The sequence below is a fragment of the Callorhinus ursinus genome, unplaced genomic scaffold (genome assembly GCF_003265705.2).
Source record: "Callorhinus ursinus isolate GAN/ISIS: 27379988/994484 unplaced genomic scaffold, GSC_fseal_2.0 scaffold10, whole genome shotgun sequence".
NCBI classification, from domain to species: Eukaryota; Metazoa; Chordata; class Mammalia; order Carnivora; family Otariidae; genus Callorhinus; species Callorhinus ursinus.
In genome coordinates this window covers 22,852,765-22,879,794 of record NW_027397072.1, presented here as the reverse complement: position 1 = coordinate 22,879,794, position 27,030 = coordinate 22,852,765, and the positions used below count along the sequence as shown (strand labels likewise).

The window sequence follows — 27,030 nt, the reverse complement described above, 5'->3', positions numbered from 1 at the left end:
AAGCATACTGTAAACTGCAAAGCACATTGTAATCAAATTCCTGCAAACCAATTATAAACAAACTCGTAAAAGCATCGGGGCCCGGGGGGGGGGGGGGGGGGGGGGGCCGCAGGAACCAAGGTTAAATAAAAAGGAAGAAATATTTTTTTGAGGTTTTTTTAAAAAAAAAATGAAAGCCAGAAAAAAAAAAATGAAATGCAGTCTTTAAAGTGCCTAAAAAATAAGCTGTCAACATAGAATTTTATATCCTTCAAATATGAAGGGGAAATAAAGACAGAAAAACAATAGCTGAGAGAATTTATCACCAGAAACACGCGCTACAATAGTGAAGGAAGCTCCTTAGGCAGAACGGAAATGATACGAGATGGAAGCTGAGATCCACCCAAAGAAATGAAGAGCCCTAGAAATGGTTAATATACCGGCAAAGACTTCTTTCCTCCATTTCTTAATTTCTTTTAAAGGCAATTGATAGTTTAAATAAAAACTAACAGCACAGTGTTATAAGGTTTATATCCTAAAGAAGTAAAATAGGTAACAATACTAGCACAAAGATTAGGAAGGGAAATGGAAGAATAAATTACACTTACAAATAGTGGTAATGCTTGAAAATAAGCTGTGTGAGTTAAAGATGCTCGTTGTAAACCTCAGATCAATCACTTTTTAAAATAGAGAAAAGGGAGGGGCGCCTGGCCGGCTCATTCGGTGAAACACAACTCTTGATCTCAGGGCTGTAAGTTCGAGCCCCACATTGGGTATAGAGATTACTTAATAAAATCTTTTTAAAAGAGTTAATAACATCAGTAGTGAAGATAAAATGGAATACAATTAATTCAAAAGAAGATAGGGAGAGAGGAGAGAAATGAGTATTTTAATGTCAAGACAGTGCTACTGATCTGAAGAAAATCGTTGGGAAGCCATGAATGTTCTTCCCATGAATGCTCTCACATTTCTGCATGATCAGGACTTTCTGAGCAAAGATCACTAGCACCAGGATTAAAGAATGTTTGAATGGCAAACAAACCTTGCAAGTCAGAGACTTTTCGAGAGATTTAGGGACTTCTTCCTTGAACACATTTATTTACATTCTAGGAGCTGTAAATCTAGAGATCTCCCACCCCTTCGCTCCCCTGAGAGGATTCGTTTATATTACAAAGCCAAGGTCACTAGGCCGTGTTTTCTCCCTCTCCTTCCCCACCCCGGCGGGGAGAAGTAACAGCTGTGTCAGCTTCTATATAAACTCCCAAGAAGTCATGATTTGGAAGTTCCTCTCATGTCACCCTGGGGGAGATTGGGACACAGAGGGCTAACACAATTATGAGTAATTAAAAAGCTGTCTCTGATCCAGAAACATAGTATTCCTTGTCAGAATGCATGAATACTTAACAAAAATTAGGAATAGGGACATCTCCTGTAAGGTGGTCTGGGAAGGCTTCTTGGAGGAGGTAACATCTGAGCAGAGATGGGAGGGAAGGCAGCCATGTAAGACCATAACATACTCCTCTTTACTGGCTCTCCCCGTGCCTAGCACACTTTTTCACCCAAGCAAAATTTAAATAAGGTTCAAGGATAGGACACTCTGAAAGGCTGGCCACTTGTAACCAATATTCTTCATATCTATTCTATAAATTCAAAGATAGCTACATTTTCAGGCAAAACTACGTTTTAGCCCCAGACTGGTTAGCTAGGAAACATAGGAGTTAATAATCAAAATCTGTTTGTTTGTTTGTTTTTAATGGTTTAAAGCATAATTCAGCTTTCATTCCCTTAAATAAATCGTATGTCTGCGAATTTAGGGTTAGGAACCACAGAATGAAGATTTGAAGCTGTTCTTTTGTTTTTGTTTTTTTTACAGAGCTAGAAAGAGAGATCACTAGGTTGGTTTGGAAATGACACGCATTCCTATAAATGTGACATACACAAATGCTGAGCAGAACAGATACGGCTGAAGAGTACAGGCAATAGGAATAATAAATGAGTGTAATGAATTTTAATTGGGCAATAATAGTACAATCCCCTATTATAGAGGCATACAGTGTGTCACAAGCTTGCAGCCAGAAGAAAGGTTGGAACGCAAAAAGCCAAAAAGCAACATATTATTCCTCAACTTTGGGCTGGAGCCAGGAGTGTGTGACCTCTTTGGTCGAAAGACTTCTCATCCCTGTTTCACCAGGTCATTCCTTCCTTTGGTGTGAATCATCGCTGAGAATCTGTAACAAGCACATCATTGTCAAGAAGCTAAAAGCAATTGATTAGTTGTTCTGATAACACCTGTCAGTGAAATAACTCCGAGCACAAAACCCAGGCATTTAAGGAGTTGACAAGTATTATTAAAACTGTTTTGCAAGAGAAGAAGCTGGTTCAAAGAGGGAAAAGCTGTCAAAGGTAATACAATCAGTAAGTGGCTCAGGCCTGCTGCCTTGCGCAACTAGACTCTAGCCACGTGACCTCTCAGGGCCCAGAAGACTGCGGGTCCATCTATGAACATTTAGCAGTGTTTCCTCCTGTGCAAATTTAAAATGTGACATTTTTAAAGTTATGAATTTGTTTTAAATTCAAATATATTTCTTATGATTGGTTTTCTCTGGGGTTTCTCCCTCATTCAGAAACTTCACTCTGTTTTTTAATTTTTAAATGGTAGCAACAGTGTATTACTACCAGTATACTGCTCCCTTTTTATTTTCCTTTGAGCACTTTGTCCGTGGCACCCTGCTAAACCTCATGTTTGAATTGGGGCAAATCATAGCAATGCTTTCATCGAGAGGATGGTGTTTTGTGCAGGTCCTTTCTTGAGCCAGACCTTAATTTCATGATTTTAATAAGGAAAGAGATAGGAAAGCCTAGTTCAAGGTAAATTAGGATTTATAATTCGGAAATGCTTCTGCCTGTCTGTAACTAACTTTCTAGTTGCTCTCAACTTCGCTTTCCACTCCGTTTACTTTTAAAAAAAATCAATAAAATAAGCAGTAAACTTAGTCTGGGTTCAACAGAAAGGTCACAAGACAAAGGTCTAAGAGCATATAATCTGTGCACGGCTATAATCCAGGGAGCAAGAAAAGCGTATACAAAGATGCTTGACGTGCTGCGGACAGCCAGGAAACCATGACCAAGGAACAGAAACCCTGGAATGGAAAGAGAGTGGCATTGGGCAAGGCTGTGTTAGGTTGCACCTACAAGGAGTCAGCTACCAGCCCAGGTAGCTGGAAAAAGATGCTGAGAAGCCAGATGAATCTGAAGTAGTAACAAGTGGCTTCCCATAATGCACAAATATATTCTTGTTGCATATACCTCTGTATATAAAGTAAAACATGAACTTTTGCTCCCTCTCTCCACCCTTTTCATGAATACCTGTCATTAACATTTCATTTTCTGTGCATTTACATATTATGAGAACATACACATATATCTTTTTATCTTTAAAAAACATGAGTTGGGGCGCTCCCCTCTACCTGTTAGATGCTTCCCGATTCACGATTCGCTTAATAAAGCCAATTTGATCTTTAAAAGAAAAAAAAAAAACATGAATCAGATCATAATAATCTTGTGCTCATTTTTTTTTCCACTCATATTGCTTGCATCAGGGTTAGGATTTATTACATTGTCAGCAAGTTGCTTTTGTCCCATAGAGGTAGACTGGAAAACACCGATTTAACGTTTTTTGAATTAACACATGAATGAAGAATGATAGTCTGATTTCTAGTTAGAGTTTCTGCTTATAGGAGAGGAGTGCTGCTAATACTTGTGACTGCAGTGGGCAAGGTCTGGTAAACCATGGGATTGTCATTGCCAGACAACTGAACATCCCTGCCAGTCTCCTTCCCATTCATCAACACCACCACATCTGCATTTTAGAAGTAGGAATGGAAGCTACCCAGGGGAGACACAGAAAAGAGGTGGAAGTGAGGGGCTAATTTTCCCTCTTCCCTTCTCAGATCTTGGCTGAGACCCTGGTAATAAAAGACAGATTAACAAGAGAAAAACAAGCAAATGTATTAACCTGTATGCCCCAGGTATACGTGAGCGATGCCCAGGGGAAAAGGAGTTACTCCCCAAGGTGATTAAGAATTCAGCCTTCTTGATAGGGAAGGGCGGTGGGAGGCCTTTTAGGGGAGAGTAAATGACCTAGGAAAGTTGAACTGGCCCTCAGTAGACTAAATAGGAGGTATGATGATGTTTGTGATGTTTGTCTGGACGTGGTGCTGACTTCTCGTCTGTGACAGGAGTCCATCCTTGCTGGTTGATGAAACTCCCAGGGAGGGGAATCATGGCTGTTGAGTCCTTTTGGGGGACTGGTCTTGAGGCAGATAAGGGGCAGTTCAGAGAAAGCCTCTCCCTCCATTGGCTACTTTTCACGGGCCGACAGCCCAACATTAGCACTCTACCAAGGTGGCACATTTGGCCAGTGTGTCCTGAGCTCCTCCATTCATATTCTGCTACCCTTCAGGGAGACAAGGGAAGTCTCTTTAAAAAATTCACTCAGTCAAAAAAATACGTTAAGCCCATGCTAAGTGGCAGGCACTCTGGATAAAATGGCAGACTTGGTCCTTGTCCCCATACAGGGAGAGTCTACAATTGAAGGAAGAAAGAGTAGGGCAGAGATGCAGAAAGAAAAGAGTAGAATTCCAAAGGAGGGAGAAATTTCAGTGATGGCTAAGTTAGTACAGTGCTTGTGTTAATATAAGTTGTTTAGGAAGGAGTTTAAATCCCAGCCATCTGCTCCCACATCAAACACACAACACTGTACCCCCGATTTCACTCCTCCGTCCCACATATACACATCCCAATAATCATCTGCTGATATATTTTTCATGATTTCCTACAGCCAATAATAAAAAATATACTTGATTCAAACCAGAGGATTGTGACCCAGATCTAAGTATAAATATAGTGGAAGTCATAAGTTTCTGTACCGACAGTCTTACTAATTAAGTTATTTGGCCTGTTTTTAGCCACATTGGATATTTTTTCTTTTTAAGGTTGTTATGGATGTTTGTAGCAGCATCAATAAGCCAAGGATTCACAGTTACTCAGTCGCACAGATTACTCATCATTGCCTGTTCATAACAGAATCCTAAAATGTTTAAGATTTCTGATGCAAATCAAAATCTCATCATCACTTGTCATTGCTAAATTAAATGACAGGATAATAACATTACATTAAAACCATTTTTCTCTTGATTGAGTACCTTTTTCAGAAGTGAACCTTGTAGATGGATATTTTTTTCATCAGTACTATAAATGCATTTAGAATAGGAGGTAAAAATAGCACTGAAAAGGGGAGGAGTGGAATAGAATGTTTTCAAATTATTGATGAGTCTCTTTTGAATCTCAAATAGCCATATTTGACACTGCAGTGTTAGGGAATGGAGTAGTTTAGCCCAATTTACTGAGACTTTTAGAACTACATAAAGGAGGTGCACAGGTTGAACTTGGTCATTATCAACACCATTGTGTGTTCTTGGCATCAGTCATAGATCATTCCATTGCCAACAGGCTGTTAGTGACCTGTAGGAATTGGCATTGTCCTGGTACTCTAAGATTAGGCCCAAGAGACTGGTTTCAGATAGATCACAGCCTAGGTGGGAAATGAACGTAAGTTTCAGGTCTGCCAAAGCAGGGTAGGTTCTCAATCGACTTACTGTCATGAACTTCCCTCTTGGCCTTTCTTTCCCATCTAAAGCTAATCTTTCTGGTCACACCTGCCATTGCTCCGTCTGGCCCTCGGCCCACTTCTTTCTGGCCATCCAGTCCTCATGCTGGTCAAGCCCATCTTCTTCACTCACTCACACTCACCCTTTCCATTTTCACATCTGTCCTTCAGAGATGTTGTTTCCTCACGTCTTCCAGTTTAATGTTATGAAAATCATACCCTGGAGGAAACCTTTTACTCTTTTTGTCTCCTTTACTACTACCCTCACCAGGCAGTAACAGGTGAGTGAAAATCCTTAGCTCTTGGAGAAGTCCATGACGGTAGAGACTGAAACGGGGTTGGCTAGGAGGTGACAAGAGTTGAATCTGGGTGATGAGTGCATGGGGTGGGGAAGTCAATATACTGTTTTCTCTAATTTTATAGGTTTGAAATTTTCTGTAGTAAAAATTTTCAACTAAACTTAGCTCTCTAGACTCCATTTTTTAAGAATAGATGCTCTTTTTGAGTCAGTACCTGAAATGGGTGGGATACAGGATGGACTGGGACTAACACCTGATCCTGCCATCGAAATAATAACCCACTCCTGCCCCACCTGCCAGGAAACAAATGGGATTTCTCAGCGCCTAGAATTGCAACTTCCGTCTTCTCCTTAGGTCTTTTCTGAACATGGTTACTGGAGCCCTGGTACACTTCCTACTTCTTGTTAAAGTGACCAGGTAAACCAGTACAGAAACACACATTAACTTGGTCCCATGTACAAGTGCCACTGTGAATAAAGGTCTGTGCTAGGCACTGGGAAGTGGGAATCGGAAGGGACTTCCCTTCAAGAGCTCCCCATGATGGAAAACGGAGGCATCCATGAACACCCCTGATGCAGCAGGCACTGGAAACTAAAGTGGCTCTAGGAGCGCGGCTGTGGGACTGTGGGGGGACGGGCAGGCATCCTGTCAGCAGATGCATTCTGGATAGCGAGGCCAACTACCGAGTGTTATCTTAAAGGAAAAGGTGATCTTCTCTACTTCTGCTTGCATTTCTGATGGCTAAGACTAGACTCCATCAGAGAACCTTCCCTCTCTCTTCTGAAGAACTTAAACTGATTGCAGTTACCAATGTGCCTTTTTTTTTTTCCTTCTCTTTTTAAATTATGGCAGTCTTACTTCTCGTTTGCCAAAAACCGGAGAAACCATCCATGGACATAAGTTTTTTATTGGCTTTGGAGGGAAAGGTGCCAACCAGTGTGTCCAAGCTGCCAGGCTTGGAGCAAAGACATCCATGGTATGCAAGGTAAGTGTAAAGGACAGTGGAGAGGATTCTAGAGGCAAGGGTCTTGTTTTAAGACTTGGTTTTTATTTCTTAACTATTTTAAAGGGAACAATTCAGTGGCATTTAGTACATTCACAATGTTGGACAACCACCATCCTCTTAGTTCCAGAACATTTCTGTCATTCCAAAGTAAAACTCCTTACCATTAAACAGTTTCCCCCCATACTCCCCCCACCCCCCAGCCTCCTGCCCCTGCCATCCACCAATCTGTATCCCGTCTCTGTGGATTGATCTATTCTGGAGATTTCCTCTAAATGGAATCATAAGATACATGACATTTTGTGTCTGGCTTCTTTCACTTAGCATAGTATTCTCAAGGTTCATCTACCTTATAGCATGTATGTATTTTATTCCTTTTGTGGCTGAATAATATCCCATTGTATAGACCATAATTTGTCTATCCACTTGTCTGTTGATGGACACTTGAGCTGTTTCCACCTTTTGGTTGTTGCGAATGGTGCTGCTGTTCACACGCATGTGCACGCACTTTGCTTGAGTATCTGCTTTGTGTGGTTGTTAAAGATTGAAATAGGAGAGAGTCTTTTTCCTTATCCTTTACATTCATTTCTACCTCACTGAGTCCTCTGGGAAGTAGCTTAATGCTGCATTCCTTTAACTTACTGAACTTCTAAGTGAAGGGTGAGAAGTGAGAGGAATTCGCCTACTCCACTGGGTTTCTATAGTCTGGCTTCTAAACAGCAGAAGTCACCCGGTTTTTAGCAATTTTTGCTGCAACACAGCTTTTGGAAACTTGGTCTAATAAGTGGTGATTCACTCATCTCTAAGTTATTTCTTCTAATGCTCACTCTTGGATCAGAAAGGAATCTGGGCCTTAATGAACTACCTCTAACTAATCCTTAGGCATAGTTCTGTTTTTAGGTATGTAAGGAAATGACAGTAAAATACAATAGTCCCTATTCCTATCCATCTGACTGAAATCATTTGAAAATAAAATTGGCTACCAAAGGTTCAACGTTTGCATGTTTAATGAAATTTTAAGATACTAGCATTACTGGTAGAACACGAAAGTTTATTTTAGGAAAGCTAGACTCAGTCTACACACTAAAGGATAAGAAAAATCTGAGAGATTTAAAAGAATGAGCTCACTCCTGTGAGCTGGGTCAGTTTTACCAAAATTTCTCTGCAATGTCATTTCCCATTGCATACAGCACTCTTCTCTCCACAGGAATCTTTCAGTGATGTACAAACTATACAATTATCATTTCATCTGCTAATGAGGTGTAGTTTTATTTCTAATTTATGACTAACCTGATGAAATTCTCATCTAGCTATTTGGTCAAAAACATCACATGAAGCACAAGATTCAAAGTAAGAAACGCACATCTTCTAAGGTTGAACTCTTGATTTTAAGTGTCAGTTAATCAGCCACTAATCATTGATGACCTACTACATGCTAGGAATTATGGGGCTTGGAGAGGGAGCTGTAGGCCTGACCGATCCTATACTTGATTAGAAATGAAGGGCCTGGGGAGTCATCAGATGGTGCTGACTTAACGGGGCTTAGGAACTGGAAGGAGCAGGGTATTTCCTGGCTGGGAAAACATGGACAGAGAATTGGTATCGGAAGCAAAGTACCAAAAATGACTGCTCTGGGAAGAGAGGAGTTCCCTCGAGCTGGAGCCGTAAAAGGAGAGATTAGAGAACCCCTCTTGGAAGCTTCATAAATGCTATTCATGTAGCCATGAAAGTCAAAATTGGATGTCCCCTGGGATCTCATCCAATTCGAAGATTGAGATTGGTGTTATTTTGGGTCTGTTGAATTTGAGGCAAAGAGAAACGCAAAATAGAAAATATTTGAGTTGTAGAACTGAACTTGGGAAGTGAATCATACAACCGTCAGGAGTGGATGTGAGAGGAATAGACAGCAGAGGGCTGTATTTGGGGAAATGGCACAGTCAGGAGTTTGATAAAGCAACAGTGCTGTTTGTTTTGTTCTGATCTGCGTACGACAGTGTATGGTAGCACGTGTACAGTCGGGCAAGCTATTCATGCCCCCGGTGCCCGGGCGGCTGGCGGCTGTTTAGCCCCGCGATCGGTTGTAGCCTGGGCATCCATACAGAGAGGGTGAGAAAGCGTGGCTTCAGCCAAACCCCATACGGGGTGACTTTGCTTAGACCACCTGGAATCTTTAGACACAGATCTCTTTAAGCTTAAACAAATTGCATAATATTCTCAGATTTCTTCAAAAGAAAAATATCTTTTTTATAATGGAAACTGTTGTTATCCATTCATGATATTTTTCCATGGTGAAGTATATTCTTATTAAGCAGTGTAGCCAACCTGCTGTATAGCATTTTTTTTTTTAAGATGACAAATTCCAAGTAGAAACCAAAATCATGAAATGACTCAAGATAAAAATGAACAGATGGAACAAAAGAAAAACAGAAAATTTCCTTCGGTTTTCTTAGCAACATTAACTTACCTATGACCACCCTGCAACAAACTAAAATCCAAGCTCTGGCGAAGTAAGACTGTTTGATGGCACATGCAAAACAGCTTATATTGAGCTCAAGGGAATTATTTGTCAAGATATTGTGACAAGGACTATTAAGCAAGAGCCCATCAATATGCATCCAGCGAAACATGTAATCATGAAACGCTTGAAGTCGTTAAGGAGTTGTATAGTCAGTAGTCACCTGAGTTGTGGCCCCAAGGCCACAGCCCAAGGAGAAGTGGAAGTGATATTTTCAGATTACAAATCCAGGCAGATATCATAGAAAATGAAAGTCTTCTTGGCAGGGCAAAGAGTCTGTGAGAATACCTTTCATAGGACTTCACCCGATTTTCTTAATTGTTTCCTCCTCCATCATTCCATTCAAGCTAAATGTTATTTCTTGATATCCAAAACTGGCTGCTCAGGAGGGCCAGGGTAGGAAAAAAAAGAGTTCGAGATGCAGTGGCCCAGTCCTGCATCTTTTGCAGTGGCCCAAAGACCCTGCTTCTTATGTGGTGGGAAGAAGCCCTGAACAGGCGTGGACCCAAATGACCCAGATCTGAAATCAGCCAAGTGAGAAGACCTTCAAGAAACTACCTGGTCTTACTTACCTTGAACATGACACTCTCAAAACTCTCTAGGGATGCTTGGCTGGCTCAGTCGGTAGAGCACGTGACTCTTGATCTTGGGGTTCTGAGTTCAAGCCCCACACTGGGCATAGAGCTTCCTTTAAAAAGAAAAAAAAAATCACCTCTGTAATACAAACAGCTATGTCTTTTCCTTGCAGACTGGGCTGATATTAAGCTCTGACAGAGGTGGTGTGTTAGAGCCACGCCACTCAAAGTCTGATCCTCAGGCCAGGCTGCAAACTGTCACTGGGTCTGAACAGGAATTAAGAGTAAGCAATTAGCAACAGTTACAGCATTTGACAGAATAATGTTATAGCTGATGAATATAATAGTAATAATAAATTAAGCCTGGTATTTTGTAGGACTCTTTTCTGTTTTTATTTCATTGTTGTTATATTTTACAGAATTATTAGTCCACAGTGGATTGAAAATTAAAAAAGAAAAAAAACAGCCTTCACTATAGACGGCTTGAAAAGCAGTGTATTAGAGTACTCATCATCTTAACAAAAAAGGTTAGGTTGTCTGTCAGATTACTGTGGGACAGTTAACTGATCGTGCATTAAGATTTAGTTTTCAAAGATCAAAAAGTAGTCACCAGCGTTCTCCAGGTTATATATAATGATGTGAAATTTGTCCCTTCCTGAACTCTGCTGAAGGACGACTGACTAAAACTACTGGCTATATTGATTAGAATGCCTGGCCACATGTCCAAATACAGAGTACCCTAGGACCCAAAGCAAATAAACAATATGTGTCTCATATAGGAAGAATGGAAGAAAATTGGATTACCACCAGCGACCTCTTACCTCCTACCCACCTCCACTCTCAGATAAGTGGGACTCATAAATGGTGACTGTAACATTAATTTTCTATGTTCAAGGCCATTATCCCCACTTAGATAGGATTTAAACCACCAGCTAGCTTGAACAACAGGAATTTTATGTATTCTTATGTCCTCTTTTATGACAAAGCCACAAGTGACAAGTTAAAAGGTTAATATGAGGGACTTAATTCAAAAAACGACGGCTAGGTTTTGTTATAGGACAACAAATGCATGTTGGGCTCCCAAACCTGCTGTCCATCAGGACCCTCAGGCACTGAGAAGTCACAAAATGTCTTGAATAACAAAGATCAAATTGCAGTCAATTTGGTTTTAGTGTTAATTATATTTCTGTGCATTGTAACTTTGAGAACTGGTAACCTGTTTTAATGTAAGTGATAACTTTTTTAGCAGAAATATTCGACTTCATGTGACCTTGGGTAAGATATCTCGGTCCTCTAGGTTTTACTTACCTCAACTATATGTCGATAGATGGAATTCCTAGATGTTTTCTACCATTCAGGGATCCAAACAGCCCATTCCTCAACCGTTTTGAAACGTGGACATTCACTATATGGTAGTGCTAACTGCAGTCACCCTCCTTGGCACTGGATCCCAGTTCCGGACTGTGGAAGCCACTGACTGGCTCTCCCTCAATGCAGAGAGCCTTCTCGGTGGTAAGAGTAAAGGAAACACCTCAGGACCCTTAGCTAGAGGAAATGCTCTTGCTCCCGATACACCCAGTCCTGCTGTTTTCCATTATTCTAACTTACATCCCTCTATAGCTGCATTATCCAAGATGGCAGCCTCCAGCCATGTGTGGCTGGATTTAACTGTAATTAAGATAACATTTTAAATTGAGTTGCTTTATCATACTGACCACATTTCAAGTGCCTGTTCGGGGTAGCACAGATAGAGAGCATTTCATCACTGCAGAAAGTTCTGTTCAACTGCATGACTCTAAAAGCTTCAGGAAAGAGCTGAGCCTGGGATTTCCTGAAGAGCATCTGGGATTCTAGGAGTGACCTTGGCTTAACTGCAAGTGGTTGTCCATAATTGACGATGACCTGGCTTCTTTCACCTGGAACAGGCTTACCCAGGCTACCTCAGACTATGTGCTTTTCCCAGAATCCTTCTGCCCAAAAGTATTTCACTGCTGCTACTGAAAGGGCATAGGAATGCCTTCCAGGGGGCTATTAGAAGCAAAACCTTGTATAGGACCTTCTGGCAGGCACAGCTCGGACAGTCTGAGTGCCTGTAGTCATGTCCCTTTAAGAATAAGTTAGGCCAAGGAAAATTAACAGTCAACTAGGTTGACCAAATACTTACAGAACACATTTCACACACAGGACTCAAGGAGGGATAAATATATGCTAAGCTAGAGTCTCCGATAAGCTTTTAGGAAGGCTAGACTTTTAGGAAGATTGTTTAGGCAAACAATATAAGGTGGTATTCAATTAAATATTTAATGGTATCTTACTAGGAATGCTCTAGGAGTTGAGGAAGCAAGAGCATTAAGAAGAGCTAGGATAGGGGAGGTAGGCCTTAAGTTGCACTTGAAAAACAGGTGAGGTTTGATTAGATGGAGAGAGGAAAGGATTTCTAAGTTCTCAGAAGGCAAGAAAATAGACACATATATTGTACTCACCTTGTGTTTTAACACAGTCAAATGATAACATCAAGTTAATAGTGCCTTCCTGCTGGCCACTCTGTAGAACAGAGAAATCCAATGATTTTTGCCAAATACGAGTGTTAGAGAAGCCCACAGAGCAAGGGAGGCAAGCCTGGTGACATCAAAATGAGACCGGAGTCCGCAAACACAGACATGGCACTGTGTGTAGCTTTACAGTACCTTGATCCCCATGTTGGACCCTATTGGGCCCCTCGCCCCGGGCAGACTCTGCAGGCCACATTCCGCGTTCCCACTTAGTTGACTTCCAACGTAGTGCCAGGCAGGACTGCTCTCCTTTCTCGTATCGTCCACACCAAGCTTCACACGCACTCTCCCAGCATTCATCCTGCAATCCAGTGGGCCTCAGCTGGAGGCATACATTGTAATCACCTGGGGCATGGGCCACGGCCCCACCTGCACGGGCTGATTTCATTGATCTCGGGTGGAACCTGGGTACCAGGATATCTGTAAGCTCCTCGGGAGCTCTGATGCTCAGCGAAAGCTGAGAAACTCCTGGTTTCCTACCTGCCGGGGAGAACTCACCCCAGTCCCACCCTACCTGGCTCAGGTGGAACCATTTGCAGCAAAATGTAAAGAATTTTAACTAGCTGGATAATGGCAGAACTGAAATTCGATTCCGAGTTTCCTGACTTCCATTCGCACTATTTTGCTTCGTGGCCAAGATACTTACACTTAAAGTTCTCTTATCAATTTGATAGGCAAAGTGTGACCGGGAAAACAGAGAAGCCTCCAAAAATACCGATGAAGGTTCCCTCCCCTATGATATTATTATGCCAAGTCCTTTTTGTCTCAAGGACCATTTGAAATCATTCACTGTGATTTTTTCTTTTTTTATTTAAATTCAATTAGCCAACATTATTGGTTTCAGACGTAGTGTTCAAGAATTATTCACTGTGATTTTCATTCACAGTCATTACAAATCATTCCATTTGTATCATTCACTGTGATTTTCAAGATGCTTTCAGTCCGCTCTCAATGGCAGACAATGTATAGCACCTTAGCCTGAGTTCCACTCCTCTGATTTCTGGTTATGAATTTCCAGTTCCTGGGGAAGAGGCTTACATTTGAGTCAGAAGTAGCCAAAGGGGGTTGGAAGGTGTTTGCTTCTCTCGACCTTTTTTTTTTAAGTCAATCCAGCAGAATAAATGATTGCGTAAGAGGTTTGAGGGTGGGGAAACAGGGAAAATGGCATTCTTTTAGTATGACATTGCCCAAAGCATCTGTGCTACTCTGTAATGCAGAAGGAAAAAAGAGCCCTCAGATCTCTGCTGCTTTTTGCCCACATTTCAATATAATAAATATGTATGTCTAAGACACAGACATGCTCGCAGTTGGCTCTGTTATTCTTACGGAAGTAACAGGATACCTGGTTATGTTAAACAGCATTAGTTTCACCATTAATGCAGATGTTATGTTTTTATTACAGTAATAGTAATACAGTTTTATTTTTAAAATAATTCAGTGCACCTGCCTGCTTGCTTCCATGACCAGGTGCTCTTCTATTTGAAAATAGGGAGCAACAGGAAGAATTGGAAGCACCAGGGAGAACCACACGGGCAGGACTGAATGCAAGCAGCGGGTATTCCCCAAGGGAAGTGGCCATGGAGGCAGCAGTACTGAGCTGGTGATGATGAGGATGGGGACAGGGACGGTGATAGCACCAAGCCCTTATTGAATCCTTCACAGTTGTCAGCCCTCTTCTTGCAGGTTATTTTATCCCCACAGCAAACTCACTGTGACTCTCCAGATAAGGAGACTGAGGCCAAGGGGCAGTTACAGCGGCTTGCCCCAAACCACACGGGTCAACTTCCCTAACACAAATGTGAATATCGCCCTCCTACTCAGTTCTTTTACTTGGTAATGTGTCACCACGACCCCGAGGCAAAGTTAATGCAGCTAAGGTTGACTTCTCTTGATCCTCAGCAGCGTCGTTACTTTGCCATTATTTTTTAATTACCAGATTTTTATTTTTGTCATGGAAATATCCAAGAGGGCAAAGTATTTTTGTTCCATGTCTCACGTAGACAGCCGACAGGTTTGCCAGGAAATCACTATTGGAATAAATCTGGAACCATCACCATCCCTGAGGGACATTGCCCATCAGGTGATTCCCAGAGCAGGAAGAAGACAGGCAGCATGGGGCATCTGGGGGGGCTCAGTTGGTTAAGCATCTGACTCTTGATCTTAGCTCAGGTCTTGACTTCAAGGGTCTTGATCTCAGGGTCATGAGTTCAAGCCTCAGGTTGGGTTCCATGCTAGGCATGGAGCCTACTTAAAAAACATTACAAATAAAATACGACTGCAGCAAGCCTGCAAAATGTAGTTACCATGAGCGTAATCCCTGATTATGCCTTGGATGGGCACAATATTCCACTTGGTGTGACAGGTGCCTCTCTACCTCTGATTTTCCCTCCAACAGTTTCTGAGGGCAAAGCCACATGCTTTTTGGTTTTCTCCTCCCTTTGAACAATTCTTCCTAATCCCTGCACTTCCTAATGTTTATATCATCGCACCATTGATCAAATATGCCTTTGAAATTCACCTTAAACAGATTTTGCCTGTATTAAACTGATAAGAAAGGGGAGAGAAGTTTCTTTGCTCTAATCTGTACCAGGCCCCACATGCCTAGGAATGGCCTTCCTCTAATCCCTCCAACATTCTTAGAATGATGCTTTTCCAACTATATAGTATCTTGATTGCCTATGGGAGAGAGCTAAATAATGTTTTAAAAAAAGAGAAGAGTAGAATTCCAAAGGAGGGAGATCCACATCCATTAGTCTACAGATTTTCTTTGGCTGCCTTCACTCTACAACAGCAGAGTTGAATAATTGCAAAAGAGACCATCTGGCCCACAATATCTAAACTATTACCTCTCTGGCCCTTTATAGAAAAACATTTTCCAACCCCTGATCTAGACAATCCAAAATCTTACCAGGAAGTTTTCTCTTCACTCACTGAGGATCTTGACCCAAGTAAATCTCTAGGTTTCTTTCTATTGATATATCCAGAGGGGAACGATTTTCTGTGGAAAAGCAGAGCACATCAGGAGTGGCTGAGACCCGGATAGATACATGATCCGTTGAAGTAGTGCTCACCTGCAGGACAGGGAAATCTAAAGCCTACAGGTGCCAAGCAGGTAACATAAATTGCAGTAGGCCCGGTGGGGGCTCTGGTCTAGAGAGCACGCACTCACCTTTGGGGCAGTTCCAGCTGGGTGGCCTTGCAGAAATGTGGGCCCAGTGTTATCAGAACCTCTGGATTTTCAGGACCTCCTGGAAATTTGTTTTTGTAAAATCCCCTAACTGGTTAAAATTTAAAAGAAAGTAGGAGAAAACCAACATAACACTGTGCGTTAACTACACTAAAATTAAAATAATAAAAATAAAAGAGGGCATCCGCACAAAAACCTGCACATTATCATTACCAAAATTTAGAAGCAACTCAAGATGTCCTTCAGTGGGTGAATGGATAAACTGCAGTACGTCCATACCGTGGAACATTTTTCAGCACTAAAAAGAAATGAGTGATGAAGCCACAAAAAGACATGGAGGAAACTTAGATGTATTTTCTAAGTGAAAGAAGCCAGTCTGAAAAGGTTACAAAGACAAAACTATGGAGACAGTAGAAAGATCAGTGGTTGCCAGGGGCTTGGGGCTTGGACAGAGAGAGGGATGAAGAGGCAGACAGAGCACAGAGGGTTTTTACAGCAGGGAATCCATTCTGGATAATACTATAATGGTGGATACATGTCTATACATGTGTCAAAACACATGGAATGTACAACACTAGAGTGAACCCTAAGGTAAACTATGGAGTTTGGGTGTAACAATGTGTCGAACATAGGATCAATGATTGTAACAAATGTGCCACCTTAACCATGTTGCCTGTGAATGGAAGAGGAATGGGTGTCCAAGGGAAAAACTGAAGTATCATTTCCAGAATGCATGCTAGGATGCAAAAGCAACAGACTTGCTCGACACTGAGTTACCCAAGTTAGCGAGGGCTTTGTAAATTCCCTCTTCTCTGACCCCATCCTGTGTCAGATAAGATTCTAAACACCAGCAAGTCATTACAGAGATGCCCTCATTTATAGTGAAGTACAAACAACTGAGATTCTTCATAAATATTGAGGACTGTTGATGGTAGACAGCTCTGTCTCAGTGGGAGTTTCCACATGAACAGATCAAAGTGAGAGCAGAGTTCAAGAACTCGTGACAGTCATTAAATGCTTCACGTTTTAGGTAGGATATAAGTGGAACAATTCTTTGGGCTGAAATCAAATCTAGCATCTCACATTAAGAAGATTAATTAGCTAATGTTTATAAAGTACTGTGCAGATATGCCCTTTTAAAATGCTAAAGTATTCTAAAAACTACATTGTAGCATTTTACTAAATGTAAAAGATCTAACATTCATCATTTTTTTGGTACAGGTTGGCAAAGATTCTTTTGGCAAAGACTACATAGAAAACTTAAAACAGAACGATATTTCTACAGGTAAAATTGCATCTTTTTTTAAAGTTAGTTTTTATGACTTTCCTCTGGGATCTGGTTACAAGAACAGTTGAATATAGAATAGAATTATTAGATCCTCCTCTGGTGGCCAGAGAATTTTTATGCACAGCCTCGTCTCTTCTTACTTAAATGTCGTTTGGTTAATTCTTTCATGTACATTCCTCCAGATGGGAATAAAATGATAAGAGTTTACAAACCTTCATCGTAGAAATGTTGCAAAAGCAGGTGACAAGAGAAAACAGGTGCTGCGTTCACAAAAGATATTTTAAGAAAAGTCATTGACTGTCATGGCTGGAAATGATCTTGGAAACCACTGAAACTGATGCCATTGTTGCACAAAGAGAAACTGATGGCCAGATTGGTTCTCAACGTGTCCAAGAGCACACAGCTAGTTGGAGCCAGTCAGGAGCAGAATGCAGGTCTTTGGCTCCGTTTCAAGGCTTTTCGCTGCTGCCAAAGGCCGCCTGATCAACATTTCCATTTACACTCCAGACCATGATTCTTGATGAGATGCAAAGCTTATGAAGAAACACAACCAAGTTCACTGTATAGGTTTGACCCTTAATCTCTCAACTCAAGTCTGTCATTTCTTTCACTGAAGAAAAGAAATGTGACGATCTAGAAGAATGCAGATGTATCCGCTATGATTAATGTGGGCAAACTGGAAGGGGGTGGTGGTTTGCTGGGTTGTTACTAATGTAGAGCAAAGGTGCAACTAAGTGTAAAGGCTTCTGTCTTCCTCGTTGTATAGGTGATGGGTATAAATAAGCGCTAATTGCTTATTTCTTTTATCATTCCAGATGGTTAAAGGTTAAAAAGTTTTTCCAAAGATGAGTGGTGCATTGAAATTGCTAAGAGAGATTATTCATGCCAGGATGTGTGTACATGATTGTAATTTCTTTTTTCTTTTAGAATTTACATATCAGACTCAAGATGCTGCTACGGGAACTGCGTCTATAATTGTCAATAATGAAGGTACATGTTTCGCATATTAAAGTGTCATTTCATGAAGCAGTTCATGTCCAGAACGACAGCAGGAGCATCAATTTTTACCATAATCCTATGGATCTCTTCCCATACCCACCACTCCAAGGCCTCAGGTGTGGTCTTTCCCATCTAACTGTGCACGTTTCCCTTTATTTATACTTCCCAACTTGATCATTTAAATATAAAATTGTCCATCAATACATAGGAAGTGTTACAGTTGCCTCAAAATAATATTTATATCCTGAAACGTCCCATTACCCTTCATATGAACTCAGAATTGATATTTGTCTCTAAAAGCAGTTAAGTATTCATCTGTCATTTCAGTTATACCAGGTAAATAAATGTAAATAGATAGGTGCACAAGAAAGTTAATGAATCATATTTATAGAATATTTACTGAGCAAATGGCAGCAACTAATTACTTCTAACTTATCATTAGTGTTCAATTTTGTCTGCTCTTTAAACGGCAATCAAATCTCAAAAGCCTATATATACAACTATGTCTGTCTGTCACAGGGCCTTGCAACAGTTAAACATTTGTCTTTAAAAACAGTAACTTCCCTTTACCCTCAAGTAAAGTTTTCATCATTTCTGCCAACTATTATAAATATTAAAAAAAACCTATGTGAAATTCTTTAATTCAGAATGAATATTCAGAAGTACCAAGCATTTCATGGGGCACCTCAGACAGAACGTGGTGCATTGTGGGCAGTTAGCGTGCACTTTGTGAAATTAGGATTTGTCATAAAATGTCTTTGATTTGTAATATAGTTTTATACAATCGTTTCTCACAGAAGATATGGTATTTTTAGTTCTATTCTAGTGATCCCAGAGTTGCAATAACAATGAAAAAATGTATTCCACTTGAAGATAAAATTTTTCACTCTAACAATAGACAGTCTGTGTTCATTACTTTCAGCTAAATTTTAAGTAATTATTGCTGTCAACAGCAGTTCATTCCGTCTTAAACCTCTTTTTTGTGTTCTAGGGACTATCTTCGAGTTCCATTTCTTCCTTATCGATGTAGCAAGAAACTACACTTTCCATGCAAAGATATAGTTTAATATTGTGTATTGAGTGCCTATTATGCTAGAACTTGTCTGATTTATATATCGCATATGGTAATGCCCTTGAGACTATAGATTGTCATAGAGGAGCTAACACAAATACCCAGAGAGGGGACCCATCAGCTCCCTTAAGTGAAGGAATGAGTAGCAAGGTAAAGTAAAGAATTCAGTTTTGACAAGTTAAACTGGAGGCATGAATGATCTGGCCATGGCCATGTCTACTGGACAGCTGTAGTCTTGGTCTTGTTGCTTATCAGCCAGGGCCAGGCCAGAAACGTAGATCCAGGAGTCAGCAGCACACATGCAGAGAGAATAAGGTCACTGAAGGAGAAAAGGAAGGAGATATGCTGTCTTTCAGTGTGTGGGTACTTTGAATTTTTCCAGTGCCAAGATTGGGTTTATGCTGAACCATCCCCACCTTATTAAGTTCTGCTTGTGGCCAACAGACACATCTGTGTAAGATGATAGGCTAACATGTGTTCTGTGTTCAGAGGTAATTTTAGGTCATGTCTGTACAAGATCATCACAAGCAGCCTGGAGCACAAAAAAGAAATGACCACTACAACTCATCCCTCTAGATCAGTGCTGTCCAAAAGAAATATAATGCAAGCCACAGACATACTTTGAAATTTTCCATGAGCCACATTTGAAAAAGTCAAATAGGTAAAATTAATCTTAATATACTCACTTAACCTGAAATATCTAAAATAGTCTTTTCAACATGTAATCAAAATGTTCTTAAAAACTACTGAGATATTTTACCTTTTTTTTTTTCTGTACTCAGTCTTTAAAACCTGCCATGTACTGGGTGTTATATGCAACTAATGAATCGTTGAACACTACAACAAAAACTAATAATGTACTGTATGTTGGCTAACTGAACATCATAAAAAAATTTTAAAAAATAAAAATAAAATCTGCTGTGTATTGTACAATTGAAGCACATCTCAATTTAGACCAGACACATTTCAAGTGCTCGACGGCCACATGTCGCTTGGGCTCGTGACTCTCATATGGGACAGCACAGCTCTTGAGGGCTCACCTCACAGATAAAATGTACCCCCACTTCTTCCCCATTTAGGTAGGATTGTTGAGAGTGGGTCCAAGTAATGAGTATATAAGATTCTTACTTCAGCTTCGGTTTGATCTGGTACTCCATAGGGTCAGATATCCCTCTCTTGACCTTAGGTTATCTGGCACAATTTCCCATCTGTTAGATATTATAAAATCTGTTTTGATTTTCAGAATACCCTAAGGTACACACACAAACTGACTGCATACTACAAAGCCTTAGTTTTTACTGTTGGGCAAGTTTACTCCTGTTCGTACACATCATTATGACATCTGTCATTTTGGATTTGGATCTTTACCACATACTCTGTACCAGTCATTTTTAACTATGTTACATATCATTTTCCAGCTAGTATTCTTTGCATATAAGAATATTGATAGGGGAATTATGTTTTAGATTTTACTCAAAATTATCAGAATAATATTAAACCTACAGAGCAGGGATATTGTAAAAGAAGATACAGTAGGAATATAGAATTTCACCGGAATCACCTAGAAATGTCAAAATTAAGACTTAAAACACATTTAGCATTATGACTTTGTAAGGGTGATTGTAACATTGCAGAATATCATCGCTTGGTTTTTAACATGAATATGTGGAAATTCTTTATAGGCCAGAATATCATCGTTATAGTAGCTGGAGCAAATTTACTTTTGAATACCGAAGACCTGAGGGAAGCAGCCAGGACCATTAGCAGAGCCAAAGTCATGATCTGCCAGTTAGAAATAACTCCAGAAACGTCTTTGGAAGCCCTGACAATGGCCCACAGCAATGGAGGTGATTTTATATATTTGTTATTCTTCCTACAAAAGCTTTTATCACTGTTATAGGGAAAGGTAGCCTTTCAAGTTAAGCAAAGCAGTACTTTCCCTGGAGTAAAATATGCTTCCTCCCACCTGTGAGATTCACGGTCTTGTAGTTCTTGATAATGTGAGAAAAGCTTACAAATAGGGTAAAAAAATAACCTGAGTGGCACTACCGATAGCCCGCAATATAAATCCTCAATCTAGTTAGCAGAAATAATACAAGTAGTGACTAGAACCTCAAAAGCAGCCCAGGGCCCAACAGTAGAATGATGGCTTTCCCAAGAAGCAGAGGCCAAACTGCATGTCACGTATCATGACGGTCCAGGTGGGTCTGTTTTGATAAATGTATCTAGGAATTGAAAATTAGCTCTTTCTCCTTTTTGTAATACTCCATCTCTGCTCTGTAAACAACAAAAGATTATTTATATGTAGTATTTTCTGTGTTGTCAATGTCCTTTTAAGCAGTGAGTTGGTTTTGTTTGACCTTCTATATTGGAAATTTTCAAACATACAGGCAGGCAGAATTGCATAGTAAAACCCTTCACCCAGCATCAACAGTTATCAGCACATGGCTAAGGTTGATTTCCCTGTCGTCCCACTCACTCCCCACTTCTGCCCCCAGCAAATCACAAAGTCTTTAAAAATCCACAGTTTCTTTGTGTTTGTTTCTTGCTCACCCTTGACTCCTGCGCAAAGCATCTTCTGAGTTAGAATCCCATTTCTGTTCCTTTTTAGCTTTGCGGTCTCTCCAGAATTATCCGACGTTTCTGAGCCTTGTTTGTTAAATGCATATAGAAATACTCCCCTACAGAATTGTTCTTCTAGAGTGAAACAAAATAAAATACGATGCTGAGCATGATGTAATAAATCTCAATAAATCCCAAATTTCTTCTCCTTTTCACTTCTCTCTTTAAATTTAAATTAGGGTAATATCCGGATCGCAGCACCATTTGGTCAAAAAAAATCAAAAGCGAAAGTTGCCACTCTAAAACAATGGCTTCCTTTTGATATTGCAACTGTAATTCTGTGACTTAAGAGAGAGAACCTTTGGGACGCCTGGGTGGCTCAGTCGTTCGTTAAGCACCTGCCTCTGGCTCTGTTCGTGATCCCGGGGTCGAGCCCACATCGGGCTCTCTGTTCAGCAGGGAGCCTGCTTCTCCCTCTCCCTCTGCCTGCTGCTCCCCCTGCTTGTGCTCTCTCTCTGTCAAATAAATAAAATCTTTAAAAAAAGAGAGAGAACCTCTGACTTTTCCACATAAAACTTTCTTGTCAAGATACAAAACTAAAAAGAGAATAAAAAGAAGTGTGTGTGTGTGTGTGTTTGTATAAGTGATTTCTTCCAAAGTCTACAGCGTTCTACATAGCAATGAAAGTAAGTTACTTGAAATGATTTTGTAGAGAATTTTTAAATGTATGTCCGGATTTAACAAATTTTCCTCTTGGCAAAACAACGTGCCATGGCAAATTCTCACTGACAGTTAATGTATTTTTAATGGACTCGAAGCTGTCAGGAAGAATTCGAAGCCAAAACCCATTTGGTTATGTTTTCTCAGAGTGTCACAGATAGAGTCTAAAGCCATGGTAAGCGTTGCCTGCACTGCACTCCTGTGAATTGAGCGATGTGAATACAACATGCCATTTCATTCTTGCTCCTGTCTTGCCTTCTATAGGTCAGGGCATATTCTCATCTAACTACTTTTACTACTCTCCCTTGCTTCTCAGAGATCACTGTTGCCTCTGTCCTAGTCTAGTTACATGTTAACTACCCAGCCTGTGGAGGAGAGAAAGGTACAGCCACTACAGGTGAGGCTAGAGTTGTCCAGATGGGCAGACAGCCTGACCTCGGGCTGTCATTTGGGTGTGTCCAAAAATGCTTCCTCCATCACCTTCCAGGAAGCTCTGCCAGGGAAGAGCTGGAGGACCTGGGGCATCAGGAATTGGCAGGGGTATGGGGCGCCTGGATGGCCCAGTTGGTGAAGCATCTGACTCTTGATGTCAGCTCAGGTCTTGAACTCAGGGTCGTGAATTCAAGCCCTGCATTAAAAAAAAGGGGGTTGGGAGGGAATGGGCAGGGGTAGTGATGGTAAGCCAAAGAGCACTAGCCAACATGCTTTTACTAAGAGCCAGCATGTCTCAGTATGAATTCCATGTACTTTCATATATATTTGGTCCTCAGAAAAACCTTATGACAAAGATATGGCAGGCATTATTCTCCCAAATTAAAGGTGGGAAGATAGACTTGTTGAGTTTAAGTAATTAGCTCAACCAAGATCATTGTAGAAACCCAGATTTCAGAGGCCAAGACCCAAGTTATGTGTTCTAGAACACACTTTAAAGAAACTGCCACATCCCATTGACTCCAAGGAACTGAGCCTTTATGAAGAAAAATGAAATCCACAAACTGTAACACTGTTCAACATGTAGCCTCAGCTTCGAGTGTTTTTGCTGCTCATTCCTCAGAGACACTAGAGTGCTTTCTGCAATGCGTCCCTTACCCGCTCCCATAAAACACACGCACGCTGCACACACATGCACACGTACTCTGCTGACCAGAACTCAGCTGGTCCTCACTTGGTAGTAACCAGCCAGAAGCAGCTTAGATTCTATACCATGAGTGTGTGTGTGTGAGAATTTACTGTGTTTTCATTCTCAGGTCAGAGAAGACTGATATAGTGAAGGGAGCACTGGTTTGAGAGTCATGACGTTTGGCTTTGAATTCAGAATCCATCCCTTAGTAAATGGGGGACCACACGCAAGTCAGTCAGTTATTCGCTCTGGGCCTCTGTGAAACGAGAACTGGTCTGAGAGCTGTCCCAGCTGCTTCACGTCAGGATGTATGAATGGACTGATCACAGAGCCGAGCAGGCAACGCTTAGAGATGTGTTGAGCACTGCGGGTCCTGGCCATTGCCCCGCGAGACTTGTTTCGTGTGATAACCGGCAGTATTCCATCCATAAGAAGTGGTAAAGTCCTCCTCCTCCTCTGTGGGTTATTATCACAGCTCCCCTATCTGTCCTTAAAAGTAATGAATTCTGAGTTAAACACATTGTATGACTGGATTATATATAGTTGTTAAAATATAGAGAGAAAAGACCCCCCCTCCATCTTTGAACATACAGTTTCAGAACTCTCTCGACTTCACCTACAGGAAAGCATTGGTTTTAAAGGGACAGCACATGCAACATCAGAAATGAACCAGTGGCCCTCGACGGCCACTGGTCATGATGCTGTGAGGCAGGCCCACGGCAGGGCTGGTGCTGCAGCTGCTTGTGATGAAATTACGCATGTCGGGTCTGGTGTTTATATCCATTTCAAAGCAAATGGAACATGACAGGAACGATTATAAATAATTGACATTGTAAGATCGCCAAGAGTGAATTCTAGGTAGGATACAGAATATCTTTTAATGACACTTCAGTCCTTGTCCATTTGGCAAACCAAACTTCTTGGCTGGCCACCTTGACTTTCACGGTGACGTTGTCCAGCCCGTGGCCCAAGTTGGTGGAGTGTTTCTGCTGCTCACTCAACTCACAGAAAACAACCCCTCAAGGGAGACCGCCAAGCCAGCGTTTTGGTTACCCCAGCCTTCCCATGGTTTCTTTACTTAGGGTGACTTTCTTCCTGTTTCTCTGAGCTAATTATTAGAGCCTTCTTAACTGTCCAGCTCCTTCCCTGCATGGTGACACCATTCTGAGCTTCCACCTCGTTTTCCTGGTTCTGCACCTACGCAGCTGCCCTCAGAGGCCTCCCCAGTTCCTCACTGATGCTCTCGTGCCAGCCATTGGCGTGCTGTGAAGACCACCAGGAGTTTAGCCTGTCGGACGTTGTCATGAATAATAATTACGTTGGGTGCTATCAGTCACTCTGCAGCTCCAAGTTACTCCATGGTACCGCTTATGTCTCTATTTTTACATGATTCCAGGATGATATCATTTTTTCCCACCATATCTATCACAAATGTGCATTCTTCTTTGATTAGCGATATCTACTCATTCTTCACGTTTTTTTTTAACCAGGGTGAAGTGTTTATGCTTATTTATGGTGGCATGAGCCAAAGAAGAATCCTTTCTTTATAGCATTTTCATTTTCCCCTAAATTTAGTTACTAGTCAGACTCTAAGCCTATGCATCCAGCCTATTACTGTCCGGCATTGGTCAGAATGCTTTCCTTCAATAAAATACAAGCAAATAAGATTTGACTGATTTTTATACAATGTTTACAGTCAAATTAAATTGCAGGATTTCTCATTCCAGCAACTCTTTTTATTGCCTAAAATTCAGTGTAACTGTTTCTTTAAAATTTGTTTTTATTGTGGAAAATTTCAAATATATATGGACATACAGAGAATAGGACAGTAAACCCACATATACTATCGTTTAGCCTCAATAATTCTCAACACATGGCCAATCCTGTTGCATTTACACCCCAGCTCACTACTCCCCACCCCCTCACACTGCAACCTTGGGTTATATTCAGAAGCACCAGCCAGACATTAATATCATTTCATTCACAATGTACTTGGTTTTTGATGTAAGGTATTATACATGTTTTAAGAATGCTGTCTCTGCCTGGTGTATACCAGGTAATCTGTGGTCAGATTGGTTCCCATCACCCTTTAGAACTAATCCCTTATTAGTTTAGGAAGTAACCTCTCAGACTCTTTTCTATGCAAGTGTATAAATGTAAATACACATATAATTATGCTTTGTTTTATTAAAAAAAAGAGGGGGTCATACTGTAGTTTTTATTACAAAACTTCTTTTTCGCTTACAAATTATAGAAATCTTTCTGTGACAAAACAGAGATCTGCTTCATTCTTTCTAACAGCAGCAGAGTATTCCATTAGAGGTATTTTTTTTTTCCTAACCAGTCCTGTCTGATGAAGCTTAAGTTTCTTCTTGGTTTTTTTCTGTTAAAGCAGAGCTGAATATCACTGGACCTCATTTTTGCATGCCTGTGTATTTCTGTAGGATAGGTTTGAAAAAGGAATTGCTGGATCAGAGATCTTTTGAGATAAAATGGAACTTTTATAAGAATGGCTCAATGCTGGGGCACCTGGGTGGCTCAGTCAGTTAAGCATCTGCCTTCGGCTCAGGTCATGATCCCAAGGCCCTGGGATCGAGGCTCACATCGAGCTCCCCGCTCAGCGGAGAGTCTGCTTTTCCCTCTCCCTCGCCCCATCCCCCCCGCTCACGCTCTCTCTCTCTCAAATAAATAAAATCTTTTTAAAAAATTTAAAAAAAAAAAAAAAGAATGGCTCAATGCTGTTGTTCCATACTGGTAGCTTGCTCTACCCTGTGCTCAAATGCCTTTGCGTGCAGATTTGGAGATCACAATATATGAGCACTGCTTTTTCAATTCACCGTTTGAGGAAAATAGGGAGCCATGGTATTTGTCCTGGAACCATAAAAAGTAAATGGGTGTGTTGCAATGCTGGGCATTGAGGGCCTTTATGCATAATTGACATCTCTAAGACCTTGCAAAAGCGGGAACACCAATGAGAGAGACCGTTGCCAGGCTACGAATTCCAACAGAAGGCAAAAGAGATGGGTGGACAGGCGGGGGTGTCGGGCTGTGTGTGAAGGACAGTATAATAACGGTAATAATCCCTTACGTTTGTACAACACTCTACAGTTTACATAGGGCTTTTACACCCATTTTCTAATTTAAGCTGCACAGTAACCTGTACAAAAATATAAGCAGCCAAAAATATACCATAGAATTTCTGTGGGTGGACATTCTGGATTCTAAAATAATGAAAATGTGGGAATCGTGTTAGCCTGTAAACCACTGGACAAGATCCACTGACCAAACCAAAATGTGAAGACTAATGAAGGTATAGAGGCAAACTAGCTAGCCTCACCAGGCAGAAGTAGTGGGCAGTTTCCATCAGCCACGTGCTGATGAGCATCTCCCCAAGAGGTTCCGTGCCACGAGAACTGCGGAAGACTCACTTGGGGAACTCATCCATGCACGTGTTCCCCAAGAGATTCTGATCAGTGGGTTTGAGGTGGAGC

The 27,030-nt window shown here is 41.0% G+C and overlaps 2 protein-coding genes across 23 annotated transcripts in view; one reads left to right on the top strand and one right to left on the bottom strand.

Annotated features, from left to right (window-relative positions):
- Positions 1-27,030, top strand: part of RBKS (ribokinase) — an 86,442-nt gene that overhangs the window by 8,640 nt on the left and 50,772 nt on the right. For all 11 annotated transcript variants that reach the window (XR_003207275.2, XM_025867972.2, XM_025867970.2 and 8 more), the window contains exons 2-5: positions 6,799-6,931; positions 17,000-17,063; positions 17,994-18,056; positions 20,820-20,984. Coding sequence is in view for 10 of the 11 variants with exons in the window: in XM_025867972.2 (XP_025723757.1) it covers positions 6,799-6,931; positions 17,000-17,063; positions 17,994-18,056; positions 20,820-20,984 (425 nt within the window). In the remaining variant the exon portion in view is untranslated. The remainder of the gene's footprint in view (positions 1-6,798; positions 6,932-16,999; positions 17,064-17,993; positions 18,057-20,819; positions 20,985-27,030) is intronic.
- Positions 1,973-17,998, bottom strand: LOC141373562 (uncharacterized). 12 transcript variants are annotated; one of them, XR_012379669.1, is made up of 9 exons: positions 17,279-17,998; positions 15,992-16,076; positions 15,761-15,869; positions 15,500-15,589; positions 12,727-12,995; positions 10,037-10,152; positions 3,447-3,495; positions 3,077-3,119; positions 1,973-2,207 (listed from the first exon to the last, which is right to left on the bottom strand). XR_012379669.1 is itself a non-coding variant. In XM_073897183.1 (6 exons), exons 1-5 carry the CDS (start codon positions 17,358-17,360, stop codon positions 10,082-10,084), a joined length of 621 nt encoding a protein of 206 aa, XP_073753284.1. In that variant the 5' UTR covers positions 17,361-17,998; the 3' UTR covers positions 1,973-2,207; positions 10,037-10,081. The 12 variants fall into 12 exon arrangements, 4 of the variants coding, with proteins under 4 accessions (XP_073753284.1, XP_073753286.1, XP_073753285.1 ...); XR_012379671.1 differs by lacking the exon at positions 15,992-16,076 and adding an exon at positions 12,523-12,583; XR_012379670.1 differs by lacking the exon at positions 15,992-16,076 and adding an exon at positions 12,523-12,583 and having other exon boundaries at positions 12,727-12,892.